Below are 24345 nucleotides of genomic sequence, written 5' to 3'. Positions count from 1 at the left end.
AGCCACATCCTCTAAACATCCAATCAGAACCATAGAAGCCTCCCATTTAGTGAGCCAGATGTGGAGGGCTTGGTGAGCATTAATGCTTCAGAGAGAAAGAAATGCAATGGAGAGCCAATTACTGAAGCACTGGAAGGAAATGGTATCATGGTCTCTGAATTCATAATAAATAATCTATGAGGGATGTCCTGGGAAGAAAAGCACACGCAAAGAATATGGTCACAATCCTCTGGTGTATAATTACCTATTTAGGTAATTAACACACAGAACATAGTCACTAAATTACAAGAATCCAAATTTCTGAGCAAACAAAATGTGTCAAGTTCATGCACAAAGCTAATACACTTTACTCATAGAAAGGGGCCTCAGGTCCTTAAGAGTATATGTGTTCTAACTTTACCTGCTGCTCCAGCAAACTTAGTTGTCTCATTGCCGTATTAAAAAAAGATTAACAGCTCTAAGTTTGAAATGGCGTGGGGGTGGAGATAATTGGCAGAAACAGGCACACTGACTAGGGGAATAGAGAGAAAAGACACAGAAACTTAAAAAGAGAAACCCAAGTATAATAGTATTCAAAAGATACAGTAGTGGCAGGCCATTTAGAGAATCAAAGCCCCTTGATTACATCAGTAGGGCCTGAAAACTTAGCACAACCATCGTTGCGTGATGCATGATCCTAAATCATCCAAAACATTTAGACCACATTCAGAATTCTGGGGTGAAGGAATAGAAGAAGATGGAAATACATTATTAAAGATTTCCATCAAGTAGTTAAAATAAAATGCTGACATGCATAGATTTTTTTCTCTCCACGGAATTTTTTTTTTATTTGAACCAAACCATTTTCTTATAATGCCAGCATGTTTGTTGGTGATCATCCTGAATAATCCTTGCAATGCACCGTACTAAAACCTTGAAGCAATGGCATGCAAATTAAGACATTAGGAGAAAATACAAAAATAGGGTTTAGGGTTTAGGGTTTACTCTCCAGGCAAGGTTAATGGACAGGCTGAATGTGATGAAGAAGGTCACCAATGATGAGACAGGAGAGGGAAGAGCATTTACGGTTGGAATGACGTTATCATTTTAGATACAAAAACCCTGAAGTGATGCTAACATTATCCGAGCTCGGATCGTCAACATTCTTATCAGATGTTAAGAGCTGCTATCTTTGAAATTTTAATCCCCGATCCTGTTTGCTTATGATATCTTCAGATTGCAGCACCAACACCTCAGATTTCGAGGGATGCTTTTAAGTCTCTGCGAAACAGCAATATTCTACAAAATCCGGTTCCACTGTGTTTCAGTGCCATGGGGAATCCCATGTAAGGTACTTGCTGTTATATAAGTACCTTTAAAGGCAAATGAGCAAATGACACAGCCAGGAGATTTTTGGGGGTGTGGAGCCTGGCTGGACAAATCTTCGTCACATTTCAAGCTAGCCATGAAGCACTAAGTAATGTGGTGCTTCTTTTGTGCCACCAGGACGAGGAGGCTCAACAAATCCTGATATATATATATATAGATATATATACATATACATATTTAGCTGAATCCACAGCATAAATGCTCTTTATTTCCTCCTAGAAGTGCAGACTATTGATTCAACTGCTATTCCTGGGCAGAAAGCCAGAATTAAGGTTTCATCTATGTGCCTTTGTATAGAAATCTTTTCTATCCAATGGGACATGGAGGAATGACCTACATGGGCAGGCACTGGTATGTTTTTCTTTCTTTCTCAGTATTTTCCCTATATATGTGCATGTATGTACATGATTGCTTCCCCTACGACTACATAGAACTGAAAGAAGTTGGAATAAGATGACAGAAAATTCCCTTACAGAAATCCCAACTGTCAAACAGCATCTCTTACTGAGTCATTTACTCCTCTAACTGCCTAGAAAATGGCCTCTTCCAGTGAACTAAATGGCATCTCAAGTTACTTGAGAAATCTAATGCACCTCCTTCTACCAGGCAATCTGTTCTCTTTTCATATGTAGCATTAGGTCTATTATCCTTAATTCCACACCCACCCAGGCCGTTACCTAGGCAACAGCATCCCCAGATTGCACTGGTCAAACCAAAAATGTTGTCCATCTTTATGAATCAAATGGGTGGCTAATATAATCAAATAGACCCACATTTACTTTCAAAAGAGTCATAAAAGGAAATTTGTAAAAACAGCTAGAACCTCAGTGGTCAAAAGGAAGGTTGGTGTGTGCAGGGAGGTGTTTAGTTGGTAGTCAAAGCAGAAGGAGAAGGTGTCTGCAGGCCAGATTAGTTTGCCTGATTTAAGTAGCAACTGAGAAGGTGCTGATGGTGGATTGGGGAATTTTGTTTTCTGCTCCTTAGAGGAAAAATCAAAATGTATATTGTGTCAGTCTGGGCTCTTCCAGAAGCAGACCCTGAGTCAAGGATTTGGGTACCAATAGTTTATTTGAGAAGTGATCCCAGGAAGCATTCTAAGGAGGTAGAGGGGAGTGAAACAGAAAAGGCGGAAAAGCCAGCAATACATTAATAAGCTGGTTAGTGCTGTGGGCAATTGGTCACTGGAGACGATCTAAAAATGATGTGGAACACACCTCGGAATTGTCTGACAGCAAGGAAGCTGGGGCACTTATCTACCTATTCCTTTCCCTGGTAGGTTGAGAATGGTTCCCATGCATTAACCCCCAGGCACTTGCAGCCTGCCCCGTACAGAGGCCTAGGAGACACCTACTGCCAGAGAATACCTCCGCCTCTAACAGAGACACGGAAACCTGGTGGTAGATACCAGAACCGTCTGCAGTGACCTCCACAGCCTCTACTGCAGTACTGAAAGCAACTGGAAACAAAATTAAATTCCAAACCAATTTCAAAAGCTGATCAATAAAATTTGCAAGAGTTTCAAATATGTAGCCGAAATACCATGATTTGAAATGAGGCAAAAAATGAAGGTCCAAATATTAATCAGGATCAGTATTAATTACACCATCACGATTTTTCTGACAACACACCTCAGAAAGAAGGTGGCCTCAGAAGGTGGTGTTGTGATAAGGGCATATGCACATCTGAGGTCCTCACACCACACAGAAAGGAACTGGTATGTTGAAAAGGAATCCACACTAAGGAGAAAGTCAAAAAAGCTGCCCCTTATCAAATGCATATGTAAGAAAGCCAGAAGCCTCCACTCTGCTCCCTTGGGATCAGCTCTGACGTTTGGATGTTTGATGGTTGCCCAGAACGTCAAGGAGAAAGCCAACAAGTCGTGGGTTGGGAAGACATGAAGATCAAGGCATTGTTGGGTGTTGCCTCAAACCAGAGGACATGGTGGCAGCAAAGCATCTCAAGGAGTAATGAAAGAGTCTAGGAGCCATGTCTGACCTACCAGATTAGTTAACAACTCTCCCCTCACCCGCCTTACCCCCTTGCATGATTGGTCTAGACATTGAAGGGCCCTTGGACAATGGGGTGAAGGGAAGGGAGAAGAACAGCCATATATCTAGCCAGAAGGAGTCCTGGAGAGCAGCATGGAGGTCAAATGAAGCTGGGACTGACAAAGGAGAGGCCAGGTGTCGAAACCATAAAGAACACAGTGATTCCGAGCGCAGGATTTGAAGTGAGACACATCTTGCTTTCACCAAGTTTCCTAACTTCTCTGGGCCTCAGTTTCTTCGTCTGTAAAATGAGGATATATTAGTCAGTTCTTACATTGCTATAAGTAAATGCCTGAGACTGGGTACTTTATGAAGAAAAGAGGTTTCAGTGGCTTATGCTTCTGCAGGTTATACAGGAAGCGTGGTGCTGGCATCTGCTTGGCTTCGGGGAGGCCTCAGGAAACCTACAGTCATAGCAGAAGGCAAAGGGGGTGCATTCACTTCACATGTCCAGAGCAGCGGGCCAGAAAGTGGGGAAGTGACACACACTTTTAAACAACCAGATCTCAGCAGAGCTCACTCACTACCATGGGGAGAGTATCAAGGGGATGGTGCTAAACCATTCGTGAGAAATCTGCCCCCGTGATCCAGTTACCTCCCACTAGGCCCTACCTCCAACACTGGGAATTGCATTTCAATATGACATTTGGGTGGGTACAGACATTCATACTGTATCAGGGGATAATACTAATATCTACCCCAGAATTGTTGTGAGTTAAATGAGATGATGTCCATAATGTACTTAATACAATGCCTAGCATACTCACTAAATGGTAGCTTTTGAGGGGCGTCGGGGAGAGAAGGGCTTGATTGGGTTTGCAGATGGAGGCTGTGGAGAGCAAAATGTTTAAAGGTAGAGTTGGGAAACAACATCCTAGAGGGAGGGGAAGGGGTGGAATCAGGAATCAAAAGCTTTCTAGTCTCTAGGGAATTCTGTTTAAAACTTTCTAATTATGATATACCTTGTTGTGTTACAATTAACTGTTTATGGGGTCTAAATTTCCCCCTAGACTCTGAACTCCTTCATGAACCTATGCTTGCTGAGCTCAACCTATATACCAGGCACTGTACATAGGCACTAAATGAGTGAACTAAACAAAGTACTCTGCTTTCATAGGGCTTACACTAGAGTGTGGGGAGACAGGCATAAGTAAAGACACAAATATACGACAGGAAAAGTCATCTTGAGAACTATGGGTAATAATTAAGCAGAAAGAGAGAGAATGGGGCACCAGCGTGAAAGGCAAGGAAGATGTGGAAAGGCTTTCCTGGTGAAGTAACGTTTGAGCAGAGACCCCATGAATGTGGAGGGAGGGGCCCTGTAGCTATTCTGAAAGTAGCATTCCAGGCAACAGCACCACTGAAGAGTGTGGGGCCAGCGGGGGCTGCAGTGGAGAGAGCCGGTGGGGAGCTGCCAGAGCTGAGGCTGGGGAGGGAGAAGGAGTATGAGGTCATGTAAGGCAGAGGGTCTCAAACCCCAGTACAGTATAGAATCACCTGGGAAACTGAAAAAGCCTGAATGCCGTCCTGCAGCACAAGCAAGTTTAATCAGAATCTGGAAGTGGGATCCAGGCATGGAATGTTTTAAAGAACTCCAGATAGTGGATGTATATGAGTGCCACTGACCTAGGTCTTTGAAGTCCATTTTAAGGACTCCAGCTTTTACTCTGAGACAGGAAGCCATTGTGGGTTTTGAGCAGAGAAGGTACATGATTTGTATTTTCAAAGGCTCACTCTAACTGCTGTATATAGAAATGGACTAGAGGAGAGAGAGAGGAGTGACACGGCAAGACCAGTTAGGAGACAAAACACCATTGTATTGATTTTCTGTATCCACAGTGCCTAACACAATTGCAGACATAAAATTAATATCCCCAAAACGTTCCCTCTGCCTGAAACCTCATCCTCTGGATCTGTGAATGGTTTATCACCATAGTTCCTTCAGAGGATTGCCAGATAAAATTCAGGACATCCAGTGAAACTCAAATTGCAGATAAACAATGAATAATTTTTCAGTATTGCATGAGACATATTTATACTAAAAATTATTGGTTACCTGGTATTCAAATTTAACTGGACTTTTTATATTTATTTTTTATTTTAACTGGATCCCATCTTTTTATTTGCTAAATCTGGCTGCCTAACCTTCAAGGCTTACTCATAGGAGGCTTTCCCTGACTATCAAATATAGAAATAAAGCACTCTCCCCCAGGATTCTCTATCTCCTTTATCCTACTTCATTTATTTTCAAAGCTCTGATCTTTGCGTGAGATGATATACATTGATTTGTTTCTCAATTGTCTGCCCTGCTAGACTATGAGCTACAGGAGAGCGGGAATTCTGTTATATTCACTGTGGTATCCTCAGAACCTAGACCTATGCCTTGCATATACTCAACAAACATTCATGGAGGGAAGGAAGGAAGAGAGGGAAAAGAGAGCAAGCATGGGAGGAAGGGAGGAAATTGATAAATATGGGAGAAAAGAAGAAAAAAATGACACAACAGATAGGTTTTCTGGAGGAGAAATGGGAATTTAGAAAGCTCTATTCAGACGTTCTTTTCCTCAGGGTATAGGAATCGGGGTTATCTGCTAAGTCTGTAGGAGGCAGGATTAGGCAGAAATTTTAATGAGAGAGACGAATGTTTAGAAAGGTCAACAGAGGGGAAATGGGAAAGTGAGTAAACAGTGGAAAACAGATAATTGTCAGAGTAAGGAGGATCTACATGAGGTTGACAAGCATCATCTGTAAGGAGGCTCATCTTGGTAGGCTTGTGATTGTCTCCAATGGGGCTTAGCTGGCTAGGATTCATACACATAAAGGCAGTTTGGACAAAGAGCTGAGGTTTGAGAGGGCCAAATGATCAAGGAACCCAGAAAATTAATTTTTAACTTAAGATAGCCTCAGATTCAGGCTAGGTTAGGAGGTGAGAAGATCTCGAAGGAAGTTACTAGACTTATACCTGAGGAAGGGGCTGAAAACCGAATTTTGGTGCGGTGGGGTGTACCAGTCCATTCCCACACTGCTATGAAGACATACCTGAGACTGGGTAATTTATAAAGGGGAGAGATTTAATTGACTCACAGTTCCACATGGCTGGGGAGGTCTCAGGAAACTTATGGCAGAAGGAGAAGCAGGCATGCCTTACATGGCAGCAGGTAGGAGGGAGAGAGAGACAGATCATGTGAAGGGGCAAGAGCCCCTTGTAAAACCATCATATCTTGTGAAAGCTCACTTACTACCATGACAGCACCATAGGGAAAACTTCCCCCATTATTCAGTCACCTTCCTCCCTTGACACGTGGGGATTACAATTCTAGATGAGATTTGGGTGGGGACACAGAGCCAAGCCATATCGTTCTGCCCCTGGCTCCTCCTAAATCTCACGTCTTTTCACAGTTAAAAGCCAATCATGCTTTCCCAACAGTCCCCCAAAGTCTTAAGCCATTTCAGAATTAATTCAAAAGTCCACAGTCCAAAGTCTCATCTGAGACAAGGCAAGTGCCTTCTGCCTATGAGCCTGTAAAATCAAAAGCAAGTTAGTTACTTCCTAGATACAATGGGGGTACAAGCACTGGGTAAATACACTCATTCCAAATGGGAGAAATTGGCCAAAACAAAGGGGCTACAGGCCCCATGTAAGTCCAAAATCCAGCAAGGCAGTCACTAAATCTTAAAGCTCCAAAATGTTCTCCTTTGACTCCATGTCTTATATCTGTGGCACACTGATGCAAGGAGTAGACTCCCACAGCCTTGGGCAGCTCCTTCACGGGCTGGCATTGAATGCCTGCAGCTTTTCCAGGCACAGGGTGCAAGCTGTTGGTGGATCTACCATTCTGGGGTCTGGAGGATGGGGGCCTTCTTCTCACAGATCCACTTGGCAGTGCCCCAGTGGGGACTCTGTGTGGGGGCTCCAACCCCACATTTCCCTACCACACTGCCCTAGCAGAAGTTCTCCATGAGAGCTCAACCCCTGCAGCAGACTTCTGCCTGGACATCCAGGTGTTTCCATACATCCTCTGAAATCTAGGTGGAGGTTCCCAAACCTCATTACTTGTCTGTGCACCCACAGACCCAACACCATGTGGAAAGCTTGGGGTATGCACCCTCTGAAGCCATGGCCTGAGATGTACTTTGGCCCCTTTTAGCCATGGCTGGAGCTGGAGCAGCTAGGACACAGGGCAGCAAGCCCCAAGGCTGCACAGAGCAAGGGCGTCGCTGGGCCAGGCCCACAAAATCATTTTTCTGTCCTAGGCCTCTGGGCCTGTGATGGGAGGAGCTGCTCTGAAGGTCTCTGACATGACCCGGAGACATTTTCCCCATTGTCTTGGCTATTAACATTTGGTTCCTTATTACTTATGCAAATTTCTGCAGCCAGCTTGAATTCCTCCCCAGAAAATGGGTTTTTCTTTTCTACCTCATGGTCAGGCTGCAAATTTTCCAAACTTTAATGCTCTGCATCCTCTTGAATGCTTTGCTACTTAGAAATTTCTTCCACCAGATACCCTAAATCATCTCTCTCAAGTTCAAAGTTCCACAGATCTCTAGGGTAGGGGCAAAATGCCTCCAGTCTCTTCACTAAAGCATAGCAAGAGTGACCTTTGCCCCAGTTCTCAATAAGTTCCTCATCTCCATCTGAGACCACCTCAGCCTGGACTTCATTGTCCACATCACTATCGACATTTTAGTTAAAACCATTCAACAAGTGTCTAGGAAATTCCAAACTTTCCCACATCTTCCTGTGTTCTTCTGAGCCTTCCAAAGTGTTGCAACCTCTGCCTGTTACCCAGTTCCAAAGTTGCTTCTACATTTCGGGTACCTTTATAGCGGTACCTCACTACCTCTGTACCAATTTACTGTCTTTACTTTATAAAGACATACCTGAGACTGAGTAATTTATAAAGGAAAGAGGTTTAATTGACGCACAGTTACACATGGCTGGGGAGGCCTCAGGAAATTTACAATCATGGCAGAAAGAGAAGCGGGCACTTCTTACATGGTGGCAGGTGTGTGAGAGAGAGAGACAGAGAGAGGGAGGGGGGAGGGGGAGGGAGAGAGGCAGAGAGAGAGGGGGCCCCTTATAAAACCATCAGATCTCATGAGAACTCACTCACTATCATGAGAACACCATGGGGGAAACCCCCATGATCCAATCATCTACCTCCTTCGACAGGTGGGGATTACAGTTTGAAATGAGATTTGGGTGGGGGACACAGAGCCAAACCATATCAGGGGATGTATAAGTGAAGATATTGTGCTCAGAGAGGAAAATTTGAGAATCTGAATCATTGGAAGGGGTAAGGTGATATCAGACCAGTTAATGCCTCACCCTCTGAAGCCAGACTGTCAGAGGTTGAATCCCAACCCTGCTACTTATTAGCTATGTAACTTTGAGTAAGTTAGTTACTTTCTATGCCTCAGTTCCCTCATCTCTAAAATGGAGTTGATAATTATACTTAGATAAAAAATTATGCTATGGTAATTAAATGAGTTAATGTATGTAAAGCACCTAGAATAGTTCACAGTGGGTAGTTTGTACGTGTTAGCTATTATCACCATGGGTACTGGTTGTTACCATTTATTAGAAATGAAAGTGATTGTAATATAGGAAGCTCACACTGAGACAAATCAAACTAGCCAGATTGGTTGCATCATAAGAAAAAGGCAAAAATAACTCCAATGAAATCCAAAGACTGGAAAAGTAAAAATAAATGTATAGAGAACAATCTTGAAAACAGCATTAACAACAGAACTGATTAATTAATTCAAAACTTAGTTTTTGGAAAAGCAATATGTTGGGAAAATGCTTTAAAGTAAAATATTACTTTTGAAGGTCTAATTTTTATAAGTGGCCAATTAAATGTAATCCTTTTACAATAACTATGGGTGTGTCTGTTTCTCCCCTCAGTTCTGCCCATTTTTACTTTAAGTATTTTGAAGCAACACTATTGGCTTCTTTTAATACCTTCCTGATGCATTAGCTCTTTTATTGTTGTAAAATATCTTTCTTGGTTTCAAATATTGCTTTTGCCTTACTATCTACTTTGTTTGATATTAGAATAAGAGAAGTGGCTGTCTTTTGGTTATTGTTTGCATGGTATATCTTTTTTGCATAATTTTAATTTTAACTTTTTGTGTCCTTAAATTCATGTTTCTCTTATAGAAAATGTCACAGGTGTGACTATATGGGCTGGTGTCGTAGGCAGTAAAGGAATTTACCAAGACAGTTGTACATAAAAAAAGGCAGATTTATTACAGAAGGTATGAAAATACGTTGCAAGGTTGCAACAGGCAGCACAGTAGAGAAGGGGCTGTCTGCAAAGAGGCATTTTTTCCAATATATTTTCTTTTACTCCATATATGTATTACTTACATTCTGTCCTTTTCTTTTTTTTTTTTTCTTTTTTTTTTTTGAGACAGAGTCTCACTCTGTCACCCAGGCTGGATTGCAATGGCATGATCTTGGCTCACTGCTACCTCCACCTCCCAGGTTCAAGTGATTCTCCTGCCTCAGCCTCCCGAGTAGCTGGGATTACGGGCGCTAACCACCATGCCTGGCTAATTTTTGTATTTTTAGTAGAGACAGAGTTTCGGCATGTTGGCCAGGCTGTTCTCAAACTCCTGACCTCAAGTGATCCCCCTGCCTCGGCCTCCTAAATAAAGTGTTGGGATTACAGGTGTCAGCCACCGCGCCCAGCCCAATCTGTCCTTTTCAATAGCTGTATGTCAAATACTGTTTTAAACTGACAAATGAAATAATAGAAATACATTTAACAGTGTCATTATAAATATTAAGAAATTAAATACAATCAGGTTAAATCAAGTGGTAGAGTAGGGGTAAGAAAGAAGCCTACTGATTTTATCATTTCTCAAAATAAGAGATTAATAGATACTTTCTGAAGAAATAGAAGATTAAAAGCATTATATGAAATTATAATTATAAAGCTAGCCACCAAAACAAATACGTGAACATTTCTAATTAGCAGAATAGACTCACAAACAGGAAATAAAATGGACCAATGGACAATGAAGAATGTTTTCAAGATCTATACATATAAGAACTATAATAAAAATTAAGATGAGTGGACTTCTAATAACAGATTAGGTAATTTGGTTACACCTTCTCACTAAGAACAACTAGAAAAGTATTACAAAATATTTTTAAATTTGCTTAAGGGCCTTATAATAAGATAGAGAAGTATTACCTGGACAAAACACAGGGGAGAATGGATGCCCTGAGAAATGACCCCTGTGTTTACACTCTACTTCTAGGGGTGTTTAATGGTCCCGGAGGGGACATCTGAGAGGCTAAGCAGTAATTCAGTCAACCTGGTGAAGTTAAAGGAACAGACAGTGGTCAGTGGCATTGGAAGCCACCAAGAGGTGGGTGGGGGAGGGGCGCTGGTTAACCTTCCTCGTTTTGACTTGGATCTCAAAAAGTCTGCATCCTAAGATTAGTGTGAACTGGAAGTACATGAGCTATTTCAGGGATTGTAGGTCTAAATCCTCTCAATCCCTGAAATTGAACAGAGGTGATCAAGATTGCTAGTGCCTTTGGGCATCTGGCAGAAGCAAATGAGAATCCTCTTAGGAGGAAAATAGCATCATCTTGGACTCAGATAATTTGTACTAACAGTTTTTTCAAATCCCAGGTCCAACATGCCGACAGAAGCAGACAGGCCAGAGATAAGATGACATGAATTAAGACCAGTAGGGGGAAAAACAATAGAAATAGAATAACAAGGAAGGATATTGGAGATATCAGACAGACACTTTGAAATAAACATGCTCACCAAATTCAAAGAGATAAAAAGCAGTTTTCAGAATCGCAGTGGAAAAATGGAAACTATACAAAAGAATCAAGGTCCTTCTCCCAGCACCAAAAATCTACACGTCAAGTCCAAAAACAAGTGGACATTTTTATAGCATTGGTGTGTGAAGTTATTGATTCATTTATTTAATAGGCATATATTGAGCTTTTCTGTGAAAGCCACAGTTAGATTCTGAGGAAGATGGGAAGATAAATAAAACATTGGTACGCTGTTATAAAGGACTTTGCAGCTAATTACCATATTTATTACACATATTATTTAGTCAAGCACTGACTGAGATTCTCCCTATGTTGCTTTTTAAAAGGTGAAGAAAACAAAATACATTTTGATGTTTAAATGGTCTGATCCTAAATTTATTCTATAGGGGAGCTTCTAAATATGGGTGAATGAGAGACCATCATTACTGTGTGGTGTGCACAAGGGCTGGTCACTTTAATCTGGAATGGCAAGGGAAGAGTCACAATCGTTCATACCACAGAGTACAATGGCTTCAGTCTAAGTATTATGATCGCACAGGACTTCAGGTCAGCACCATTCTTCAGTCCACATGAGAAGTGTAAGAAACTTGGTCCCATCTATATTTGAAGGGGTATTGATTTGGGGGCTGTTGACAGCAATATATTTCTTTTCAATTTCTTTAGAACAGGAACCTGCTGGGGCCTCCTGGAGAAAATAACCTATTCTCAATGCTGAAAGGACACTTGAATTAAATCATAAGTTACTTAACTTCCATGATAAATATCTCTCACAGCAAATATGGCCTTGAAAAGTTTCCATTTGGAGCCTGGTGGGGGGAACAAAGTCATTTCTTAGAAGCGTGAACTTCTTCTCTGAGACAGATTCGTGAACAAAGGGAATGAAAGCTGGTCTGTCAAAAGAAAACATGTCCTGCACATTCCCTTTGTGAAAGGACTATAGGAATGTAAAAAAATCAATGTCCTCTTACACCACTCTCCTAATCTGTGTTCCTGTTTAGCCAAGTGGTCCATGGGTTGAACCCAAGGTAACATTTCTTAGCTTCATATGTCATTGTTGCATTGTGTTATTACAGATGCATTATACTTCCAGAGTGAATCCACAACCCCAATGGCTCCTAAACTTCTGCAGTTATAACAATCTGGGTGATCATGTTTGGTTCTAATAACACATGCAAAATAAAGCCAAAAAGTTACCCTCAAGATCAGAACATAACAATGTATTGCCCTAAAATAAAAGCCATATAAGGTAAGTAACTTGACATTCTGTGCTTAGATTGCCAGGTAATTTTCTCAAAACTTCTCTTCCTTCAACTAAAATCACAGTCTTTATTACCTTCAACACACTTAAACGGAAAGAAATTTTGTTCTGGCCTCTGCTTCAATGGCTAAAGGTACTGTTTGCCAGGGCTTTCTATTTTGATGTAAGATAGTAAGTAAAAATGTCAGATGTATTCTACCTAGTACACATTGTTCTCCTTAACAATACCCGAAGGGAGCTTTCAATTCAGGATTAGTAAATATGTTTTTAAAAATTAACTATCGAATTCACAGTACAGAATAAACTCAGCTTGAGATAAGTAGTCTTGCACTTAATTTGAAAATTAAGTATTGAATTCACAGTGCAGAATAAACTTAAGCATATTCTACAAACAGGGCAACTATAAATATCAGGCATGCATAGTCACAAACAGATTTAGAGGAATTCTAGTTTAACTACTCTTCCTTTCTCGCCAGAAAATTGATAAAACCATTGCTTAAGGATAATAAATGATAGCAAGCTTGTTCGCTTGCGAGTTACTTTCTCTCATCGTGTCACTGGTACACCATCCACAAATACATTTCCGTACTGACCAATGTAGGTCTAAACTTGTCCATGTTGGACTGGTCCTTCTCTCCTATTAGCCACTACTGTAAGTCCTGGGGCCAGGGCTCCCCTTTTCAATAAAACGTACTAAATCACCACAAAGTTTCCAAACCATTTTCTTCACAAGGAAAGACAATGAAAAAAGGGAATCCTAGATTTCTCCAAAGAGCTTGAGAGTTAAGGCAAAAGGCGATATCAATTTTAATCAAATCTCCAAAAGTCAAGAATAAATTTTGTGGTTGGCAGAATAATATCCCTCTCTACCCTCCATAAAAGTCCACATCCTAATCTCTGGAATCTGTGTATATGTGTTACATAGCAAGATGAAATTAAGTTTGCTAGTCAACTGACCTTAAAATAAGGAGATTAGCTTGGATTATCCAGGTGGATCCAATGGAATCACACAGGTCCTTAAATAGAGAAGAGGAGGCAGAAAAGTCAGAAGCAGAGAGATGGCACCATGAAAAAGATTCAACCCAGCCATTGCCAGCTTTGAAGACAGAGGAAGAGGCCATGAGCCAAGGAATGTAGGCAGCCTGTAGAAGCTGGAAAAAGCTCAGAAACACGTCCTCCCCTCAAGTCTCCAGGAGGAACTCAGCCTTGCCAACACCTTGATGTTAGCCCGGTGAGACCTACTTCAGACTTCTGACCTCCAAAGTTGTAGGATAATGAAGTTTTATTGTTTTAAGCCACTAAATTTGTGGTAATTTGCTACAGCAGCAAATGAATGCAAGTGTTGAAATACTTCTGGGCATTCTGGACTTCTTTAATGTTGTCGGTCTATTTACGAAAAGCTGGCACAGAGGACAGTGTTCGTGTAGCATTCATGCATCTTCTTCCAAATCATTCCCAGGCATGCCACCATGGCCTGCCAGTCTTTTCCTATCACAAAATATTAAATGATGTATTCTTGACACAAATTGCTGGGTCTCACCCTCAGAGCTTATGATCTAGGGTATGGCCTGAGAATTTGCATTTCTAACAAATTCCCCGATGATGCTGCTGATATTGCTGGTCATTTTGAGGCCCACTGGTCTAGTGGAAGAGAAAGGCGTGTAAACAATTAAAATACAGTGTGCTAACTGGCATGATGTAGGCACACAAATAGTCCAGCAATCACAGTGAAGAGGCGTCAAAATCATGTGCTTGTCTGGAGAAAGATTTTTCGAAGAAGTGAACAAGAAAAAAGACAAGACACGGAAAAGTGAGAGGGGGAAACAAAGGAAAAGAATATGTCTGGCAGAGGGCAACCCCATATAAGAAGACATAAAGGGGAAACTGCTTTTGTTTTTAGGACCGTGAAAATATATAACTGGAGAAAAGAATGCCCAAGGGCAGGTGGTGGGAAATGAAGCCAGAGAGGGAAGCAGGCCAGATATGAGGGCATTTCTGTGCTAAGCAAAGGAGTCTGACATTGTCCCAGATGCTACAGCGATCCACTGATGTCTAAAAACAGACTTACACATTAGAGGACATACTTGGCAGCTGTGTTGGATGAGTGGGGCTGGTGATAAGACCAGAAGCAGAGAAAGCAATAAGAAGGCTCTTCCAGGAGTCCACCTGAGAAGCAACGAGTGCCAGCACCATGGTAAAGGCAGTGGTTTGGACGGCGTGGCCATGAGAGAAGCATAAAGATAGAGTCTGTAGACCATGGTTACCAATTAAATATGGGAAGTGAAAATGGAGTGTGGAAGACAAGAGAATGACTGCCAAGGTTCGGGCTTATACATTTGGTTGGCTATTGGAACCATTCACCAAGAGAGGACTGCCTAGAGGAGGAGCCTACCGTCTGGGGGAGGTGATGATTGAGTTATGATTCACAGGGCATAAAGTGCCTACATTATACCCAAGGGAATATGGCCAGATGAGGGTTTTAATTAGCTATAAGTTACCAGGATATCAAAGCACAAAATAAAATAGTGTTCAAATCAAATAAAAATGTTTACTTAAAGACTTTTTAAAAATAAACAATGGTTTTATTTTGTCAGATACTTTTTGTAAAACAGTGTGCAACGTCCTCTCATTCTTCCCCATGCCTAATGTGTGGCCAGTCTCTTTCAGAGTCAAAAGCATGGGAAAGGGAAAGGAGAGTAAGAAAAGATTTAGGGATGACTTATTTGTGATAGAACGCACCTACTAGTAACTATAGTGACTGAGATAGATGCTCCTTCTCAAAGCACGTTTTAGAGTTGGCTACCATTTTGTTCCATTCCCGGGGGTTGTGGATATGTTCTGTGTTTATCCTGAAGGCAGAACCAGGCATACTGATTGCAATACAACACAGGGCAAAGTATGGACTGAATTAGAGTCAATGTTTTTAATTTTAAGAGACCATACAGACATAGCAGTAAGAAATTAAATAATTTGTGTATATTGAGCCCCAACTAAAGCATATCAAATGGCATTATATACTAAAATGCAAATAAGTCATTTGCTTTCAGAAGTTGAAAATCAAAAGTTGACCCTGTAATTTAATTTAAATAATTAATAATAGATTATAGGAAAGGTGCATTCTGGGAACTTTTGCAGAACACCATATAAATGCATGTAAAAATATATACAGAAAAAAATCACCTATAGAATCACAGATTGCTTTAATTTGCATTTATCCTTTCCTGTATTATATTTGTATTTAATAATGTACATGTCGTGCTCTTATAAACTAAAACATGAAAAATATTTTAAAGCTAAAATTTTCTTAATTAAAAATACAAGTATTTTTAAGTATATTCTGATGGAAACCTGAGATTATGCTGACATTGGTTCCTAAAACAGATGGTTGCCCAACTGCCTCCTCACTGTCTAATACGGAGTCAAGTGGCATCCAAAGTGATGTCAGCCTTGGTGTCAGACATCTAGGCTTACGCACAACTAGGGGACTAATAGCTTGCTCATATGTGTTAAAAATATAACAGAGAGAGGTGGAAAGGCTGGACTAAACAGGGGAGAGAAAGTTTTAGGACATCAATTTAGAAAGCTGTTTCAAATTGTTGGGAACCATGAAAGGATGAGGTTAAAAGGTTTTTCCTCTAAGGTAGCCCATGCTGACTTGAACCTCCTTAAATGCAACGATAAAGACTATGCTCCATAGTAACTATGGCTGTATGTACTACCTGAATGCAGCCCTGTCACAAAACTTAGGGCTAAATCTTCAAAGTAAGATCAGGCCACCATAGCTTGGCTATTACCCAGAGGGCTCCCACAAATATAGGAGATCCAAAGACACCTATTCAGAAGATAAAATTAGGAATAAGAATTTATGCTTATAAGCATGGTACTTCACATATATACCAAGACTCTAGGTAACACCAGCTACATATGCAATGCCTGCTTAAGCTAAATCCTCTGCAATTTGCTCAAGGTTACTGTGCAGTTTACTGAAGGTTAATCCTCCTTTTGACTATTAATGAGAAAACTGAAAAATAGGTGAAGATGACAAAACCTGAAGAAAATGTTTACTATTTTAAACCCTTTCAAAGGTGAATTCTTTTCATGTCTAAACATCAAATATTTATAATTCATATCTTGAAAACATCTCACATTAGTGCTAATTTTATTGTAAAACTGGACAGTGTGTAATTCTCTAACTACAGGGGGGAAATGGGAGTAAAAATGGCTTGTGTCAGTTAGCTACTGCTGTGTAACCCATCATCCCAAAACTCAGTTGCTTAAAACAATAAGCATTTATATTATTTCTCACGAAACTACAGATAATCTGGGTAGTTCATCTGGTCTCAGCTGGGCTCCTGCATGGGTCTGCAGTCATCTTTGGGTTGGGTTGGTAGCTATGTTAGTCTTGGTTGGGCATTCTCACATGTTTTGGAGTTGGCTGACTGTAGGTTGGTCTAGGATGGCTTTGAATGGGGGGATAATGAGTTTTCAGTGTGTTTTGTCATCTTTCAGCAAGGTGGGCCAAGTTTGTTCTCATGGAGGCAGTGCTCTACAAGGAGGTGGAAGGACAGAAGGCCTGTATGCTCAGACCTGGTACACTGACACTTCTACCACATTCTGTTGGCCAAAGGAAATCATATTCAAAGAGGTGAGAAAATAGACTGTACCTCTTGATAGGAGGAACTGTGAAGACACATGGGAAGGGGTAAAGAATTGCGGCCAATTTTGCAATCAGTCTGCCATATGCATAAACCAAACAGAATACCCAAGTCAATTATTAGGGGAAAAGTTTAAACACAAATGAGTGATGGTCAGCAAAATAAGCAGACCATCTGTTTCTTATTGTGTGATGATATGTGATGAAAAATGCTAGTTTTATGCAGTAGAGGGAAAAAGTTTTATACCTCTACTCTATCCCATCCAAATAGAACTCCATCTATACCACATTTTTACCTAGGGCTGACCTTGGAAGAGACTTAAAAAAATGACTTAGTTCTTTCTATTGGAAACGAAATATATCTATTGACTCTTTTGTCAAAGAAAAAAATGTATAATTTTACTCAGCATAATGTTACTGGAACTGTTAGGAGATGTGCCAAATTCTGACACTTTTTAGAATGATTCAGATACTAAAATTTTGCCGAGAACATTTTAATACCTGAGGCATTTTTTTTCTGAATTATCCATTTAATTGTGCACTTCTCCTTCGTTTGTTTTTTGTAGACGCAATTCAAACGGATTGCGTTTTCCCATCTGGGGTTTCTGAGCCATTTGAAAATAAAGCATAGTTGGATCTAGAGTAATAATAAAATTATTTAACAAATAGTATGGCATGGGCACTGGCCAATAAGAACACAGTCTGACTCTAAATTTTGCTATGCTGTGCGTTCTACCACCACCATTCCTCTTAGGAAAGGGATGAAGGATGCCTCCCACATCACCTCCCAGGAGAGAGGTGCTTTAACGAGACCACTCCAAGGGCTAAATATTTGTTCTCTGGAACATTAGGGACACTGTGGACTGGTGTCTGGAAAATCAAAGGTGCAGGAGACAGGCTAATTTCTTTGACAGCTGAGGGAAAGGAAGCTGGCAACATTGAGATTGGCCAGCACACCCAGAGTTTATCCGGGAAAAGGAGATGTGTTTCTCATGGGCCAGGTATGGCCCCTCACTAGAGGGAGCTGGAGGGATAAACACAACTCAGCTGAGAGAAGCTGTAGGTATTGCCAGATTCTCAGGGGCTGAGGAAGAACTAGGGAACTAACTGGAAGAGAGAAGCATTCATATTCATCAAGGGAACTACAAGTAGAGATCTGGATCAATGAGAGCAATTCTTTCTTACCAACCATGAAAGTGTCATTGAAAGAAAAAATTAATTCTTAAAACCTGAAGTTGGGCCCAGAAACTACTAACCCAGTTTCATATAGTACCAACCAAGTGAAGACTTTTCCTACTTCCCTCACCTCTCCTGCCCCAATCCTTTGTATTCCAACTCTGAAGGACCAAGACCTCCACCTAATGAAATAGGGGAGAAGAAATCAAAGCAAAGGTGGTTAAGGCAAGAAGTTGACCACAACATTCTTCCTAACTGCTGGTCTTCCACCAGCCACAGCTAGGAAAGTAAAGAAAGGACTCACCCTTAAATCGGTTCTAAAGTTTGACTGTCCCATCAGACTGGACATTTTAATAACTTTCCATTTAAGAGCTTTCCATTTAAGAGTGTAGAGGAAAGTTATGAGATGGCCCCAATTTTCACCTCGGAAAGAATAAAATGTAAAAAGAAGAAAACAGCAAGAAGAAAAAATAAAACTGCTTTGTTATATATCACTCTTCATCCTTCTTCGATGGACTAGTACAAAGACCCACCTCTCTTGGAGATAACATTTTTGTGGAGGAAACAAAAAAAAAAAAAAAGAAGCAATTAGTAATTAGTTATGTAATAACAGGTAGTGATAGAGAATGAAGGAAAATAAAGCAGGGTTAGGAGATGGGTGTGTGGAGGGCAGTGCTATCTTCCACAGGGTAGCCAGGGAAGGCATTTGAACAGAAACATGAAGTGAGAGAGCCAGCCTTAAGAAGATTTGTAGGAAGATGGTCCAGGCAGGGGGGGGAAAAAAAAAAGAAAAGAAAAAAAAAAAAGCAATAACTGTAAAATGTGAGGCAGGAAGGAATTTGGTGCTCCAAGGATTTTTTTTTTTTTTAAGTTTGTATGGCTGGAATAGGGGGAATGGAGAGAGAAGGGTAGGTTATGAGTTTTGAAAATTCACTAGGAGTTTAACCATATACAGTCATGAAACAGGAATTGGACTTGAAGTGCAACACAAAACTATTTGAGGGCTGAGTTCCATTCTTTTTTTTTTTTTTTTTTCTGAGACGGAGTCTCGCTCTGTTGCCCAGGTTGGAGTGCAGTGGTGCGATCTCAGCTCATTGCAACCTCCACCTCCCGGGTTCAAGCAATTCTCCTGCCTCATCTTCCCGAGTAGCTGAGATTACAGGCGCCTGCCACCATGCCCAGCTAATTTTTTGTATTTTTAGTAGAGACCGTGTTGGCCAGGCTGGTCTCAAACTCCTGACCTCGTGATCCACCTGCCTCGGCCTGCCAAAGTGCTGGGATTACAGGTGTGAGCCACCGTGCCTGGCCGAGTTCCATTCTTAAATGATTACCTTGGTCGCTGGGTACAGAATGGATAGTAGACCACTGAGACCGGAGACTGGGTGTCCAGTGACAAAATTTTTGAGTCAGCCGTTTCTGAATCACCTAGGATACTTACTGAAAGAACAGATTACTAAACCCTATCCATTGCCAAAACCTACTGATTCAGAATCTTTTGAAAATAAGTAAAGCAAAGGATGCTAATTTGTGGTGATGCTCCAGGAGGTTCTTTCATGCTGTCAGAATCAGGAATCACAACCCTATATTAATGACCATTTTATGAGCACCACAAGAGAACTTTTGCTCAGTGTCACACTTATGTTTCCCGTGAAATGTGCATGCTTTTATCTTGCCTGTTTTGCTTTAACTACTTTTCATCCATCATTAACAACAGTGCAGGAATTAATTGTGCAAATTTTTTGCTTCCAACTTTAACTTGGACTCAATTTTACTATTTATCCGACCTTCATTTTCCCTTTCCCTGGTATTTCTGTTTATTTTTTAGTATTTATGGATCCATATTGTTTTTCAGACTTAAACTGCCACCTCAGTAGTCTTCAGAGCAATATAATGGAGCATACATACATTTAATTTAGACTTATGCCCATTATAGCTTCAAAGCCTTCTCTGAGTAAAAGGAAAGGATTCATATTATTTTTCCCTTAAAGAAACACTAATGGTAATTTTGTGATTCTTTTACCTGTCACTATCATTCAAACATAACTGGATGAGTTCATAACCAATATCATTTAAAAATTTTGTCTGCTACAACACATTCATCTGTTCTGCTTTGCTAAATAACATATTGCCTAAACCTAACTGAAAATAAATAATTTTTAAAGGCTTCTTCTAACATGTAAAATTTTATAATGATACTTTTTTTTGTCTAATGCATCATTTAAGTGGTTTCATACTGCCTTCAATCCTAGAGAATGTCAATAAACATAGAAGAGCTCTTCATAGATAGTTGAGAAGACTTAAATTGAATTTGGCTTTTATTACATGAAACAAAAAATTATATTGGATTTTAACAGTAATATTTTAACAGCTTCTAAGTAGAGGTAAGAAAGGAAATCAAGTGTGCACCAGTCCAAGTACCTATAATAATATAATAGAAGCATTTACCAACCAACATTTCACATAATCACATGCCATGCTCCTAATAACAAGGCTTTTTCACTAGAAATATTGCATTAACATTAGACTCTCAAATTGCTAGGTATGAAAAATCACTCACTTAAAAAAGAGTCTATTACTTATTTTAGGCTGGTCAAGGTTAAAATGGCCATTTATATATTTCTAACTTCAGTCCTAAGCTCAGAGAGCATCTGATCAGCCAAGACAAGAATTTATTTTGCCTGTACCCAACAGAGTAAAATGATAAGTTAGCCATCAGTTCATCCTTTGCTAAAAAGAAATATCTCCTAAATTTATATACTATAAACCATCCAGTAAATAATATCTGCATACTATACATTTCATATTTATGTTATGCACTACGGAAAGGGGAGAAAAATCTTCATGAGGGTTTATTCAAACGATATAAAATATCCTAAGAACCTCAGCTCATCCATATGAATTCTATACAAAGTACAGAAGTGTAAGTGTAAGTGGTCATCATAGCTGGACCGTAATTAGCCCCTAAAATGCAAAAGCTCATTCTAAAGACACTTAATAAAGCAGTGAAATTCATATAAGTCATTACTTTTCTCCAATATAAAGTCATCTAGTAGTCTTTACTGTTAACGTCATGCTAAAATGTCCCAAGTTTAGACTGTTTACCAAGAAAAGAAATAGGAAAGAATTAATAGTTTTTCATTTCAAGTTAGAGGAAAAACCCTTATCACACAATAATGAAACCCAAGCAAGTCCAAGTTTGTAACTATAACAATGCCCCTCATTAACAGATTATCCAAATTCCTCCATGGCGTTCAAACTGTAGTTTAAAACCTAATAAACAAACAAACAAAAAAACCACATAAGAACCGGATCAAACTCCACCATGAAATGAAGAATTATAATAAAGTTTATTCAGTCCTGAATATTTAATTTAGGAGCATGAGCAAAGTAGAACACACTTCATCTAAGTGACACCATTTAAACAGTGCTATAAAATAATGCTACTTAAGACTAGTAAGTGTGGTACATTATGTGATTTGAATGATTCTGTAAAAAAAAGCATTAACAAGTAACGTTGTCCCCACCAGCTTGGAGCCTACAGATACAATTACTTTGGCCATATCTTTCCAAATGATTTAGTAATGCTTTTTAACATTGCAAACATAAATCTATCATAGTACTGGAATTCTGATATATTTTGGTGCTTCTGGGGCTGCCTAAAAATGAAAAGGCATCCAAATGAAATGCACTATACACTTATTATACCTTAAAATTTCAGTTCCTAAAATGTGAAATAATTATCTACCATTTAGCTGTCTGCTTTAACTGTACATTGTAGTAGAATTTTACCTCTAGGATTTGTATTGTACTTTGGGAAATTAGTGGTAAAACAGGTTTAAGAAACAGCGTGTGACTATGCTTGAGTTCACATAAAAGAGCATTTTTACAACTGTATTGAAATTTAATCCTTTTACACAGGTTAACATATCACCAAAAAAATAAAAACCATAATACTTTTGAAAATGTAACATTGCATATTTATTTCAGGAAATCATCAGAGATCACCTTTAGGTGAGTGTACCACACCAGAGGAACAAAGTTGTTCAACTACAGCTCTGCTGAACTGAGCCACTTATCCACAGTACAGTATAGAACTTGAAGTTATTTTTCCCATCAGGTCTTCAGTTCAAAATACTATTATCATCCTTAATATGGTCTATGTCTTCTCTGGTATGAATGATGTGATCCACCATGTAGGGTTGAAGGAGGTGGACTCCACGTTGGTGGACAAGGTGGCAGTCCTTTCCATGCAGGCCATCTTCTATGATCCATTGCATCTGTTTGTGTAAACTGAGGGCTCAAGGTTTCTTGATTTTCAGTGAACTGAGGTAAAAAGTTAGGGTTATAATGGTGAAAAGCAAATTCACTTGCAGATGGATTACCATTTTGAGACTGGGGAGCACATGGTGGAGGAGAATTCATATAAGGTGGCACCTGGACAATAATATATCGAGATGATATATCATAGGTCGTGGTTAGAGCTGGCACTTGGCTACGAACCACGTTAGGAGTAACTACATCCTGAGGAGGATATGGCATTGGATGGTTTACTGGTAATGATGGAGATGGAGGTGGTGCATAACGCTGTTTCTGAGGTATAATATGATGAGGGGACGATACCGCTGGTTGCCTTTGATACTCAGGATGATGGTCAGGAGGTGTTGGCTTCTTAACACCAGAATCTGAGTTATTCTGAATATGATCAACTGTTAAATTGCCGTGTTTTCTCGTAAAAATACTAACGGTTTCCCACTGGATGGGAAAAGGCGGACTTAGAGATAGTTCTGGAGGAGGAGCCTGAATAGCCTTATGTGGCTGATTATGTTGCTCGTGTAGCATATGTTGCACAGACGGTAGTGACATCATAGTGTGCTGCTCTGGTGGAATATAGCTTAGATGGTCCCTGTCTAGCAGTCTTTTAGGGATTTCAGAGATTTCAGTTCGTGGCGGAGCAATATGAGGACGAACTTTTTCAAGCGAAGCGCTGGTAACTTGTTTTCGAGCTCTCTTATGGCGGCGTTTGATATGAGCCTGTAGGCTTTTCTGAGACAAGTATGTTCTCTTGCATTGCGGAACAACACTACACATGAAGACAGAACCTCGTTTATGCTCCTCAATTCGCAGCACGGGATAACGACAGCGTGGACATATTTTATATCCGATTTTGTCATCTAAATTAGCACAGTCATAGCAAAAAGCATGCTTGCATGGAATTATTCGCCCATAGATTTTAATAGGCAAATCACATTTGTCACAGAAATGAATTGGTGAATCATCCTTTTCACCTATGATGTTTATCTTAATGTCCCCCCAGTGGTAACCAGGAAATTTTTTCTTTTTTCTCACCAGTTTAACTCCTTTAGAGTAGTACTTCCCTTCTTTGTTATATTCACATTCTTGTTTACCAGCAGGCATCTTGTTCATATTCCTTGGAGTTCAGACGCATACTTAGGTCTGTCTCCTTCCTCAAAAATGACGTTTAAAGGAATTCTTCTGCTAACACCAAGGCCACCCAACGATCCAGAACTATGAGTGCCTAGTAACCCATTATCAGCGTCATTAGGATCCAAGTTTCGGCTCACAAGGGACCGGGAGTCATGTGGCAGTAACACGTGCGCATTACAACGCACGTGCACCATCTTCCCAAGCCTAGGAGGCGAAAGTGCGATCCGATCCCTCCCCAACCCTCCACTGCTTTGACGTTTAAGGGCTTCCTTCTCTCCTCACCTACCCTGTCCCACCACTCTAGTGAGGGAGTTTGGGCAGAGAAAGAAAAACTTCAGTGTTGAGGTTGCTGATGCTGCTCTTCAGTAGTCAAAGAGAAAGGGGTCTTTATGGAAACAGAAACTGATGGGCGTGGGGAATAAATTCCCAGCAGGCCCTGCAGAGCTTTGCCTTCTAGGACTGACTTATTTTTATCCTATTGCATTTTTGTGAACTACCTTAAATCACTCATTGGAATAAGACAGGATGATATGTCTGTGTGTGTGCATGTATATGTACATACACACAAAATACGCACACCTTTTAA

The 24345-nt window shown here is 40.2% G+C and overlaps 1 protein-coding gene across 1 annotated transcript; it reads right to left on the bottom strand.

Moving 5' to 3' along the window:
* Nucleotides 1-22268: 22268 nt before the first annotated feature.
* CBLL2 (Cbl proto-oncogene like 2) lies at nt 22269-23815 on the bottom strand. Its single transcript, XM_054471802.1, has one exon. It carries the CDS (start codon nt 23736-23738, stop codon nt 22461-22463), a length of 1278 nt encoding a protein of 425 aa, XP_054327777.1. The 5' UTR covers nt 23739-23815; the 3' UTR covers nt 22269-22460.
* Between the last annotated feature and the right edge of the window lie 530 nt (nt 23816-24345).

Source organism: Pongo pygmaeus, chromosome X (genome assembly GCF_028885625.2).
Source record: "Pongo pygmaeus isolate AG05252 chromosome X, NHGRI_mPonPyg2-v2.0_pri, whole genome shotgun sequence".
Lineage (NCBI taxonomy): Eukaryota > Metazoa > Chordata > Mammalia > Primates > Hominidae > Pongo > Pongo pygmaeus.
Note: the sequence above shows the minus strand (reverse complement) of the source record. Positions and strands in the feature narration are given on the sequence as shown.

Coding starts and splice junctions, on each gene's coding strand:
- CBLL2 (XM_054471802.1), bottom strand. CDS start 23,738: ATGAACAAGATGCCTGCTGGTAAACAAGAATGTGAATATAACAAAGAA.